Source organism: Scyliorhinus torazame, chromosome 29, assembly GCF_047496885.1.
Source record: "Scyliorhinus torazame isolate Kashiwa2021f chromosome 29, sScyTor2.1, whole genome shotgun sequence".
NCBI lineage: Eukaryota > Metazoa > Chordata > Chondrichthyes > Carcharhiniformes > Scyliorhinidae > Scyliorhinus > Scyliorhinus torazame.
Window position 1 is genome coordinate 38833676 of NC_092735.1, and position 11200 is coordinate 38844875.

Genomic DNA, 11200 nt, shown 5'->3' on the forward strand with positions numbered 1-11200 from the left:
GAGGAGATGGGAGGGAGGGATTGAGGGGATGGGAGGAGAAATTGAGGGGTAGGGAGAGGGATTGAGGGGATGGGGAGGGAGGATAGAGGAAATGGGGAGGGGGATTGAGGGGATGGGAGGGATTGAGGGGACGGAAGGGATTGAGTGGATGGGAGGGGGATTGAGGGGCTGGGGGGGTTGAGAAAATGGGGAAGGGGATTGAGGAGAGGTGGATTGAGGGGATTGAAGGGAGGATTGGGGGGAGGGGTTTGAGGACGTATTGAGTGGCGGGGAGGGATTTACGGGGGTGGGTGTTGTGGTTTAATTGAGGAAGTTAACAGCGGGGGTCAGAATCACTGCTGGTGTCACGACCCCCTGGGCAGCACGCAGTCAATTCAAACCCCACATGACCCAGAGTCACGTGAAATAAGATTTTATTTAAAATACCCAATGTCCTTGGCTGAGCCAAATAAACTAGTCACCAGGTTTGTAACTTTAAAACTCAAATAACCTTTTATAATATACAGTATAATAATTAAACAGGCAGAAAATGTAACTATCTAATTCCCTTTCCCAACCCTCCCCCCCTCTTTCTAACTAACCCCACTCTCTACACACACACAACACAGAGAGAAAAGGGTGGTGGAAGGAAAACACAATATTAATAAAATAAAAGGACAACGATCTTTCATGCACTGGGATGATTTCCAACCTCTTCTATCGGGCACGAGCTACAGAAGTCTGAGAACACGCACTAACAGGTTCAAAAACAGCTTCTTCCCCGCTGTTACCAAGCTGCTGAATGACCGTCTTATGGACTGAACTGATCTCTCCACACATCGTCTCTACTGAGTAGTACCACACTCCGTAAGCTTCACCCAATGCCTGTATCTAAGTATTTACATTGTGTATTTATGTATGTCCTATGGGTTTTTCATGCATGGTATGATCAGTCTGGACTGTAGACATAACAATAGTTTTCCTTGTGCCTCGGTACACGTGACAATAAACCAAAATCCAAATGCAAATTTGGGAGTAGATTTTAACCAAACAGAAACACAGTTATTTTAATTGCTGCATTACTTTAAAATATTTTGAATTGCATGGTTGTGTTCACATTACCAGCATTCTCACAAATACCAGATGTTCTGCTACCTCTTTACGAAGAAACTGCCGATTGGTGTTTTTTTGCAAAAATATACTTTATTCATAAAATATCCAAAAGAATATTGCAAACATTTAGGGCAGCAGAGTGGCGCAGTGGTTAGCACTGTTGCCTCACGGCACCGAGGTCCCAGGTTCGAATCCCGGCCCCGGATCACTGTCCGTGTGGAGTTTGCACATTCTCCCCATGTCTGCGTGGGTTTCACCCCCACAACCCAAAGATGTGCAGGGTAGGTGGATTGGCTGCGCTAAATTGCCCCATAGTTGGAAAAAAATGAATTGATACTCTAAATTTGAAAAAAAAAAGAATATTGCAAACATTTCAAAGTGGCTGTCACACAAAGTCCAATAATATTCAGGTTTTCTACGTACAAAATGTTGCATTCTGAGATGCTTCAACACAGTCAAAGAAAGCCGTGCCCGAGAGTGGCAGTCTTCGGGGTATCGGAGCAGCCCGAGCTACATTTGGGGAAGGGGGCTGACGCCCTCGCTCTTGCTTCCTTAATCTGTACGCCAGAGAATCCTGCTCGGCTGGCGATCAGCAGCACCACCCACAGCTGCAGAATGGCTGGCAGACCTGCTGGAATTTCTACACCTGGAGAAGATTAAGTTCACCCTCCGAGGGTCAGAAGAGGGCTCCCACAAAGCATGGGGGCCCTTCATCAGCCTGCTCGAGGCCAACAGTAGCGAGGGAAAGAGGGGGAAATGGGGGGAGAGCAGACAAGAACGCATGCCACGAGGAGATACAAAGGGGGGAGGAGATGAGGAGGGAACCCAAGGGAGCCACAGGGGGGAAAAGGTGGGTGGGGGCAAGAAGTCCCCCTCCCCAAACCCACAAGGTCAACAATAAAAGCCACAGAAAAGAGGAGCAGAGCTTAGTAAAAGGACATGCAGGGGGGGAAGAAGGGGTTACCAACGAGGGGACAGGGAGGGGGGCAGGGGATATGGATAGAATCATAAAATTTACAGTACAAAAGGAGGCCATTCGGCCTATCAAATGTACGTTAGGAAATATGTATGTAAATAAAAAACTGTACAATATGTAAATACCAGACACAACATTCGTTAATAACAATAATAATCTTTATTAGTGTCACAAGTAGGCTTACATTAACACTGCAATGAAGTTACTGTGAAGAGCCCCTAGTCGCCACATTCCGGCGCCTGTTTGGGTACACAGAGGTACAATTCAGAATGTCCAATTCACCTAACAGCACGTCTTTCGGGACTTGTGGGAGGAAACCGGAGCACCCGGAGGGAACCCACGCAGACACGGGGAGAACGTGCAGACTCCGCACAGACAGTGACCCAAGCCGGGAATCGAACCTGGGACCCTGGCGCTCTGAAGCAACTGTGCTAACCACTGTGCTACCGTGCCACCCATTTAAAAAGTATCATTCTGTAAAATTGAAAAACGCCAATAAAAACATTTGTTTTTAAAACACAGCCAAAGAAACATTTCTAAATGGTCATTGCAAAAGGTGGAATGATATTTAAGTTGTCTACACAGCTTAATTTGCAACTTGAGTTGCTTCAATGCAATTGGAATATTCAGTGAGAAAACGCCCTGGGATGGGAGGACTGGGACGAGCAAAGGGTTAATCTTTCAGTTTCAACAAATACAGACGTCGAGGGAGGTGTGGCTGAGAGCTGAGAGCCAGGGCACGGAATTCGGTTTGGAGAACCAGAGAGGTGCCCGGAACCCCCAGCCTGCCAGGTAAGTGTGGGGGGAATCAGAGATTCTCAAAGCCTCTCTGCACAAACCCCCGGGCTGTGCATTCATTCTTCCAGCTGCTTCCTCTTGTGTTGGGGGGTTTGTGTTGCACAGGGATCTGGGACCGGGGGGAGAAGAGCCCCCACTTTGAGCCACAGCCGCGATCTGGGTCCCAGGCTCTGCTCCCAGCTCCTAATCTGCTCTCAGTTTCTGCTCAATGCCGGGGGATCGGACTTTGCAATGAGGCCGCGGATTCAATGTGCACCTTCCGCGTCTTTCTTTGTGTGGCCGGCAAGCGGGAGTTGAGTGAGTTTCAGACCCCAGGGACTGTAATGCAAATCCTTTAACTCCACATCTCAGGGATTGTATCAAAAGGGGCCCCCTGACCCCCCCCCCCCCTGTTCCAGCTGCATTAATCCCCTCCCTCTCGCCACCTGTTTACTTTCGGTTTCTATTCAGCAAATTTCTGGTCAACAATGCCTAAAGTTTCGTTTCTTGCACGTGGCAACTTCTAAGCTCAGTCTGAAACTCCCAAATCGCAATCAACAAGTTGTAGCCAATTGTCTGCAGGGATGAATGTCTGACCGTGTGGTTTCTATTCTGTTCTCTTCCAGATTTTGTGTGTGACCATGGCCTCCTCAGCGAACATCACTGATAAAATCCAAAATGATTTTCTGAATTGTAAGATATGCCTGAATACTTTTAAACAACCCAAGATGTTGCCGTGCCTCCACACGTACTGCCAGGAGTGCCTGGAGACCCTCAGCAGGAATAGCCAGAGAATCCAGTGCCCTGAATGCCGGAAGGTTGTTGATGTGAGTGGTGGGGTCAGCGGGCTGCAGACCAACTTCCACATCAATGGTCTTCTGGATATTTTCCAAAACGCACAGAAGGCGGAGGTGATTTGCGACCTCTGTCCGGCGGAACGGAAAAATAAGAATTCTGCTGTGGTCAAGTGTGCCGGCTGTGCTGGTCACATGTGCCAGCCGTGTGGGGACAGGCATCGGTCTGCCCACCCAAGCCACGTGCTGGTGAACCTAGCCGGTGCCACCCTTGGCAAATCTGACACTGAGCTTCTGGTGAAGCAGAAAATCTACTGCCAAACCCATCCCAAAGACAAAGTCTGTTTTTACTGCAGCACCTGCGAGCGTGCGATCTGCTTCAAATGCCGCTCCCAGTCCTGCAGTCGGCATAGACAACTTGGACTGGTTGAAGCGGCTGAGGACAAGAAAGCCACGGTGAGGAAGCTACTTGAGCGACTCGGGGGTGACATTCTGCTGTTGGCCCAAAGAGAAGGTGACCTGGATGAAGCGATGGGCAAAATGAAAGCGATGGAAAGCTCCATAATCTCCAATGTAGAGAACACTCTGACAGAGATTCTCAACAATTTGTTCAAACATGGAGATACCATCAAAAAGATGGTCTCGGATCATGTCCAGAAACAGCAAGAGGCATGTGAAGCCGCCAAATCTAAACTTCAGCTTCAGAAGGAAAAGGCACAAGGAACCAAAGAATTCTGTGCGAGGGCCATAGCAACGTCTGATGCAAAAGCGATACTGTGTTTACCGAGCATTGTGGAAGATCAGATTAGTGCATTGCAAGCATTGGGCAGCGTAGATGTAAATAGACCTAGTCCCCAAGTAACTGTCAACAAATCAATAAAGGAGATGATATCACAAAATAATCTTTTCAATATCACATTTGGCGAAGGACCAGCCCTTGGATTGCAGCTGAGTCCTCCTCAGAAACGGACACAGGCAAACCTTCCACCGGCTCAACCCAGAGAACAGGCAATTCAGAAATATTACTTCGACACAAAGCTCAATTATGACACGTATGATCCAAAATTGACCGGTATCTGCACTTCCCAATATGGAGACATCATTGTTGCGGATGAACAGAACTCAGCCCTAAAATGTTACGTGAATGATGGATTATTTGATCTGACTATCTCGTTGGATGAGGACGACGATCCGTGTAGCGTTGCTGTGTGTGGCGATATTATTGCATGCTCTGCCAATCACCGCCTTCACTTCCTGGAAATGGATGGCTCGTTCGTGAGAAAGCTTTTGCTCCGCGGTTCGGAGTCAACTTACCCCATTGCTGCTTATGAAGATGAATATGTGGCCGTGAGCGAAGGAAGTTTGTGTTCCATCTCTCTCTACGATGTTTACGGGCATGCGATTGCCAGGGTTAAGCCACAGGGCTATGAGGGCATCAGATTTCTCTTCATTGCTGTTAACAGTGAAGAAGAGTTCATCGTATCTGATTGTGGGAAGAAATGTGTTGTTATTTTCAACAGGAGTGCTGAAGTGCTCACCATCATTGATGAGAGTTACGTGAATGGGCTGCAGCTCGCCCTTAACCCTTTCAGTGTCTGTGTCGATAGAAATGACAATATTTATGTGACTGAGCCCAGTAGGATCCTCTTATTTTCTCCAAGTGGGGTGTTTAAGGATCAGCTGTTGAGTGCTGCAGACGGCCTATACAAGCCACGTGTCATTACAGTAGACCAAGGTGGCAACCTGATTGTAAGCCAGGGCAATGGTTTTGTTACGGTGTACAACCTGAATCTGGACCAATCGTGTGGCTGCCAGCATTGGATTTAGGATGAACTTGCATCACACTATCCAGATAACAACGTCTGTATTGACCAAGTCAGGTGATAAAGCGCCTGCCTCTAAGATAAATAATCCAACCTCTGTAAATAAACATGGCGGGGGGCAGCACGGTGGCGCAGTGGTTAGCACTGCTGCCTACGGCGCTAAGGACCCGGGTTTGAATCCCGGCCCTGGGTCACTGTCCGTGGGGAGTTTGCACATTCTCCCCATGTCTGCGTGGGTTTCGCCCCCACAACCCAAAAATTGTGCAGGGTAGGTGGATTGGCCACGCACAATTGCCCCTTAATTGGAAAAAAAATAATTGGTACTCTAAATTTATAAAATAAAAATAAACATGGGGAGGGGTTGAAGAAATTAAATACTCTTTCTTCCCCCACCCCCCTGAAGTGTGTTTGGTGGTGGGGAGGGTATTTAATCAGGCAGGACGGGATGACAGTTAGGCAGCCTTCCCAAGCCATCGTAGCTAAGGCCCTTGAGTAGCCTGCCAAAAACTAGCCCCTCAGCCTTTCTGTTGACACACGTGATCCCCTTCCCACTGACCTGGGATCTGGGGCTGATCCTGGACCTGTTGCAGCAGTAGCTTCAGTTCTCCTTTATTATAGAGCAGGTCACAGAATCACAGAAAATACAGCACTGAAGAGGCCCTTCAGCCCATCGAGTCTGCACCTGACCTGCCTACCACGCCCTCCAGGCTTGGAGGGCCGAAGAGCCTGTTCCTGTGCTGTATTGTTCTTTGTTCTAATCCCATTTGCCCGCACTTGGCCTGTGGCCTTGAATGTTAAGACATGCCAAATGCTCATCCAGGTACTTTTTAAAGGATGTGAGGCAACCCGCCTCTCCCACCCTCCCAGGCAGCGTGTCCCAGACCCGCCTCTCCCCCCCTCCCAGGCCGTGCGTTCCAGACCCGCCTCTCCCACCCTCCCAGGCCGTGCGTTCCAGACCCGCCTCTCCCACCCTCCCAGGCCGTGCGTTCCAGACCCGCCTCTCCCACCCTCCCAGGCCGTGCGTTCCAGACCCGCCTCTCCCACCCTCCCAGGCAGTGTGTTCCAGACCCGCCTCTCCCACCCTCCCAGGCAGTGTGTTCCAGACCCGCCTCTCCCACCCTCCCAGGCCGTGCGTTCCAGGCCCTCACCACCCTCTGGGGAAAAATCAATTTCCTCAAACCCCCCATAAACCTCCCGCCCCTCACCTTGAACTTGTGTCCCCCTCGTAACTGACCCTTCAACTAATGGGAACAGCTGCTCACTATCCACCCTGTCCATGCCCCTCATAATCTTGTACACCTCGATCAGGTTGCCCCTCGGTCTTCTCTGCTCCAGCGAAAACAACCTAGGCCTATCCAACCTCTCTTCATAACTTTAACGTTCAACATCTGGGTGAATCACCTCTGCACCCCCTCCAGTGCAATCACATCCTTCCTATAATGTGGCGACCAGAATTGCACACAGTACTCCAGCTGTGGCCTCACCAAAGTTCTATACAACTCCAACATGACCTCCCTGCTTTTGTAATCTATGCCTCGATTGATAAAGGCAAGTGTCCCAACAAAGAACAATAATCCAACCTCTGTAAATAAGCTTTTTCACCCTATTAGCCTGCCCTTCTGCCTTCTGAGATCTGGACAGATGCTCCCAAGGTCCCTTTGTTCCCAGTGTCAGGCCATTCATTGAATACTTCCTTGTCAGATTACTCCTTCCAAAGTGTATCACCTCACACTTTTCAGGGTTAAATTCAATCTGCCACTTTTCTGCCCATTTGAGTATCCCGTCCATATCTTCCTGTAACACAACACACTCAACTTCACTGTTAACCACCCGGCCAATCTTTGTGTCATCTGCAAACTTGCTGATCCTACCCCCCACATAGTCATCTATGTCATTTATATAAATGACAAACAATAGGGGACCCAGCACAGGTCCCTGTGGTGCGCCACTGGACACTGGCTTCCAGTCACTAACGCAGCCGTCTGTCATCACCCTCTAAGCCAATTTTAAATCCACCTTCTCAAGTTACCCTGTATCTCATATGCATTTGCCTTCTTTATAAATCTACCATGCGGGACCTTGTCAAAGGCTTTGCTGAAATCCATGTAAACTACATCAACTGCACTACCCTCATCTACACACCTGGTCACATGTTCAAAAAATTCAATCAAATTTGTTAGGCATGACCTCCCTCTCACAAAGTCACGCTCACTATTCCTGATCAAACCTTGCCTCTCCAAGTGGAGACAGATTTTGTCCTTCTGATAGATTCCCTACCACTGACCATAAAACATGGGAGCAGAATTAGGCCACTCGGCCCATCGAGTCTGCTCCGCCATTCAATCATGGCTGATATTTTCTCATCCCCATTCTCCTGCCTTCTCCCCATAACCCCTGATCCCCTTATTAATCAAAAACCTATCTATCTCTGTCTTAAAGACGCTCAGTGATTTGGCCTCCACAGCCTTCTGCGGCAAAGAGTTCCATAGATTCACCACCCTCTGGCTGAAGAAATTCCTCCTCATCTCTGTTTTAAAGGATCATCCCTTCAGTCTGAGATGGTGTCCTCTGGTTCTAGTTTTTCCTACAAGTGGAAACATCCTCTCCACGTCCACTCTATCCAGGCCTCGCAGTATCCTGTAAATTTCAATAAGATCCCCCCTCATCCTTCTAAACTCCAACGAGTACAGACCCAGAGTCCTCAACCGTTCCTTATACGACAAGCTCTTCATTCCATGAATCATTCTTGTGAACCTCCTGTTTGGTGAGGACGGCGTTGGTGTTTGATGGCAGTGATGCTGGGGACAGTGTTTGATGGTGGAGATCAATTGTTTACTCTTCGCTTTGGCTGTGAGCCGTGGCTCAGACAAGCATATGATTTTATTGACCAATGGGATTGCAGGAAAAGGTCGTTAACACACGACAAGTTTTATGATCACTATTGCCCATGAGGGACCAACTCGATCAGTTGAAATGATCACATGATTAAGCTTGATGAGTCAATGTGCAAAGGGGACACAAGTTTTTTTTTAGTGTAGATTATTTAGGTCTTATGAAAAGCATTCATTTATTACTATTAGCCTTTATCTAACTTGTTTAAAGATTGTTTCTTAAATGTAGAATTGAGTGAAGAAATTTAAAGATATGATGAGATTTTCAGACGGAATCCAGGCCTCCGATCATAGTTTCAGCAGTCAACAGAGAATCAGTTTGTTTGTGAGATTGGGAGAAGCCCATGAAAGCTAAACAACACTTTGAACTCTTTCTCTCCTGATCTCAGTCAACAGAGATGTCCAATTTTGGACTTTTCTGACCAGCACTGGGCGAGGGTTAGCACTGCTGATTAATCCTGATTTGATCTCTTGAGCTTGCTTGGTGTCTGTATCAGCAGAGTCATGTTTCTGATTATATAATCGTGTAAAGTCTTTGAATGCAAATCAGACCAAAACATATGGGGCCGTAACTTCTGAGTCTTCCAGTGTCGGATTGGGAGGAGGTTACTCCAAAGATGCGCTGGGGAACCCTTCTCAGAACCTCATGGGTAGGATTTGTGCAGCAATTGCCCAGAAGTGTAAACTTTCCCCATGGCAATTGCCCTCCACCGAGAACAATCCGAAAATGAAAAGTTGCAAACTTTGGATAGTCCTGACAGGGTTACGCCAGCAGTTACCCAGTAAAAGTGAGAAGAATTAAAACCTCTTCCAGTATCTGGGTAACTATTGTAGTGACCCTGACAAGATTCCCCCCCCCCCCCCCCCCCCCCACCCCTCAACGACCCACACTCACAGGGTGTCTCCGACCCCCTCAAGGGTGTCCCCACACTGCTGGACTATTTCTCTTCCTCCCACCCACGGGGTTCTTCCCACCTGTCCCATTCCCCCCCCCAAACCAGAGCCGAGACTATCCCACCACAGGCTCAATCCAACCGCGGCAGCAGGTACTGTGAAACTGGGACGGAGCTGGAATTCGAAGCTGGGCCCTGGGAGCGAGCTCACTGCCTGGAGCTCACCAGGCCCAAGTCGGACAGTCGGGTAAGACGGGCAGAGAACAAAATCCACTCGAAGTAATGGGTTAGCCCTGCTGCCTCATGGCCCCAAGGTCCCGGGTTCGATCCCGGCTCTGGGTCACTGTCCGTGTGGAGTTTGCACATTCTCCCTGTGTTTGCGTGGGTCTCACCCCCACAACCCAAAGATGTGCCGGGTAGGGGGATTGACCACGCTAAATTGCCCCTTAATTGGAAAAATGAATTGGGTACTCTAAATTTAAAAAAAGAAAAATCCACTCAAGTAGTTGGGCGCAGTGTGACAATCCGATACACATTCCACTCTGAGGAAGTTACGGCTGAATAATTACCACATTCCATTGTACTCGACATCTATTGATTACATTATGTTTTGATTATAAAATATAATAAAGGTATTGGTGTTCCCCAATGACTCTGTGCTTATTGAGTAACTCGTGATGAAGGAATGTCCCTTTTTAAAATTGGGATAACTATTCTAATCCCATTTTCCAGCGTCTGGCCATAGCCGTGTCTGCCCTGGGATCGCAAGTCCAGATCTAAATACTTCTTAAATGTTCTGAGGGTCTCTGCCTCCACCACCCTCTCCGGCAGCGAGTCCCAGACTCCTGCAGATGCCATGATTTCACGGTGGGTGAATTGAACAGAAGGATATCATTGTTGAGAACTGTGGTATTTAGGAGATCACATCCCTGGTTGGGTGTTGCTGCAAAACGATATTGCCAATTGATAAAGGATTGGAACAGGGTGTGGAGAAAGTGAGAGGTCAGCCATAGCTTGACCTGGAAGTGATTAAAAACTCAAGAACACTGGTAGTTTACAGAAAATCCACTGTTAATGACTTGCTGCCGAGGATTCTCTCCCTCATATAACTGCTTGGTCCCAGGAATCAGCGTAAAAGGAATTCTAAGGGCAGCACGGTGGCGCAGTGGGTTAGCATCGCTGCCTCACGGCGTTGAGGTCCCAGGTTCGATCCCGGCTCTGGGTCACTGTCCGTCTGGAGTTTGCACATTCTCCCCGTGTTTGCGTGGGTCTCGCCCCCACAACCCAGAGGTGTGCAGGGTAGGTGGATTGGCCGCGCTAAATTGCCGCTTAATTAGAAAAAATGAATTGGGTACTCTAAATTTTTTTTTAAAAGTAAAAGGAATCTGAAACAGCGCCACTTCCGAATTTGAATGACTGCCTCGGGGGACAGCTCCCAAGTTTTTTTTTAAATTAGAGTACCCAATTCTTTTTCTTTCCAATTAAGGGGCAATTGAGCGTGACCAATCCACCTACCCTGCACATCTTTGGGTTGTGGGGTGTTTTTGAAAACTCACCACTATTCTTAGAATTCCCCCCATACGAAAAAGGGCCGACATTCTAAATGGTGATCAGGGATTCTCACTCCCCGACTCTGATGCAAGCTTCAGTGGGTGTTATTCAGGTCAAACTATGTTTTCAAGTTATCCCCCGGTATAACCCATACCTTCACCGAAGATTTCATCTACTTACCACTTAGTAGCATCGATCGTGGATCCCTCATTGCTAAGTAAGTAAAGTAGACTTTGGAATAACCACTATTTCAGGTTAAATTAAGTTATTTTATTATTTTATTTTTTCTTTTAAAAGCTGCAATTACTGTCTTTACACAAAGGTAACAATATCTTGCTTCTGGATCCTTCTGATTTGTTGAAGGGACCTTCAGGCCCACCTTGACAATCAATCTTCTTTAAAG

At 47.9% G+C, this 11200-nt stretch overlaps 1 protein-coding gene across 1 annotated transcript; it reads left to right on the forward strand.

The window, feature by feature from the left end:
* Positions 1-2676: 2676 nt before the first annotated feature.
* On the forward strand, positions 2677-9895 carry LOC140404082 (E3 ubiquitin-protein ligase TRIM56-like). Its single transcript, XM_072492468.1, has 2 exons — positions 2677-2860; positions 3472-9895. Exon 2 carries the CDS (start codon positions 3487-3489, stop codon positions 5464-5466), a length of 1980 nt encoding a protein of 659 aa, XP_072348569.1. The 5' UTR covers positions 2677-2860; positions 3472-3486; the 3' UTR covers positions 5467-9895.
* The last annotated feature ends 1305 nt before the right edge of the window (positions 9896-11200 follow it).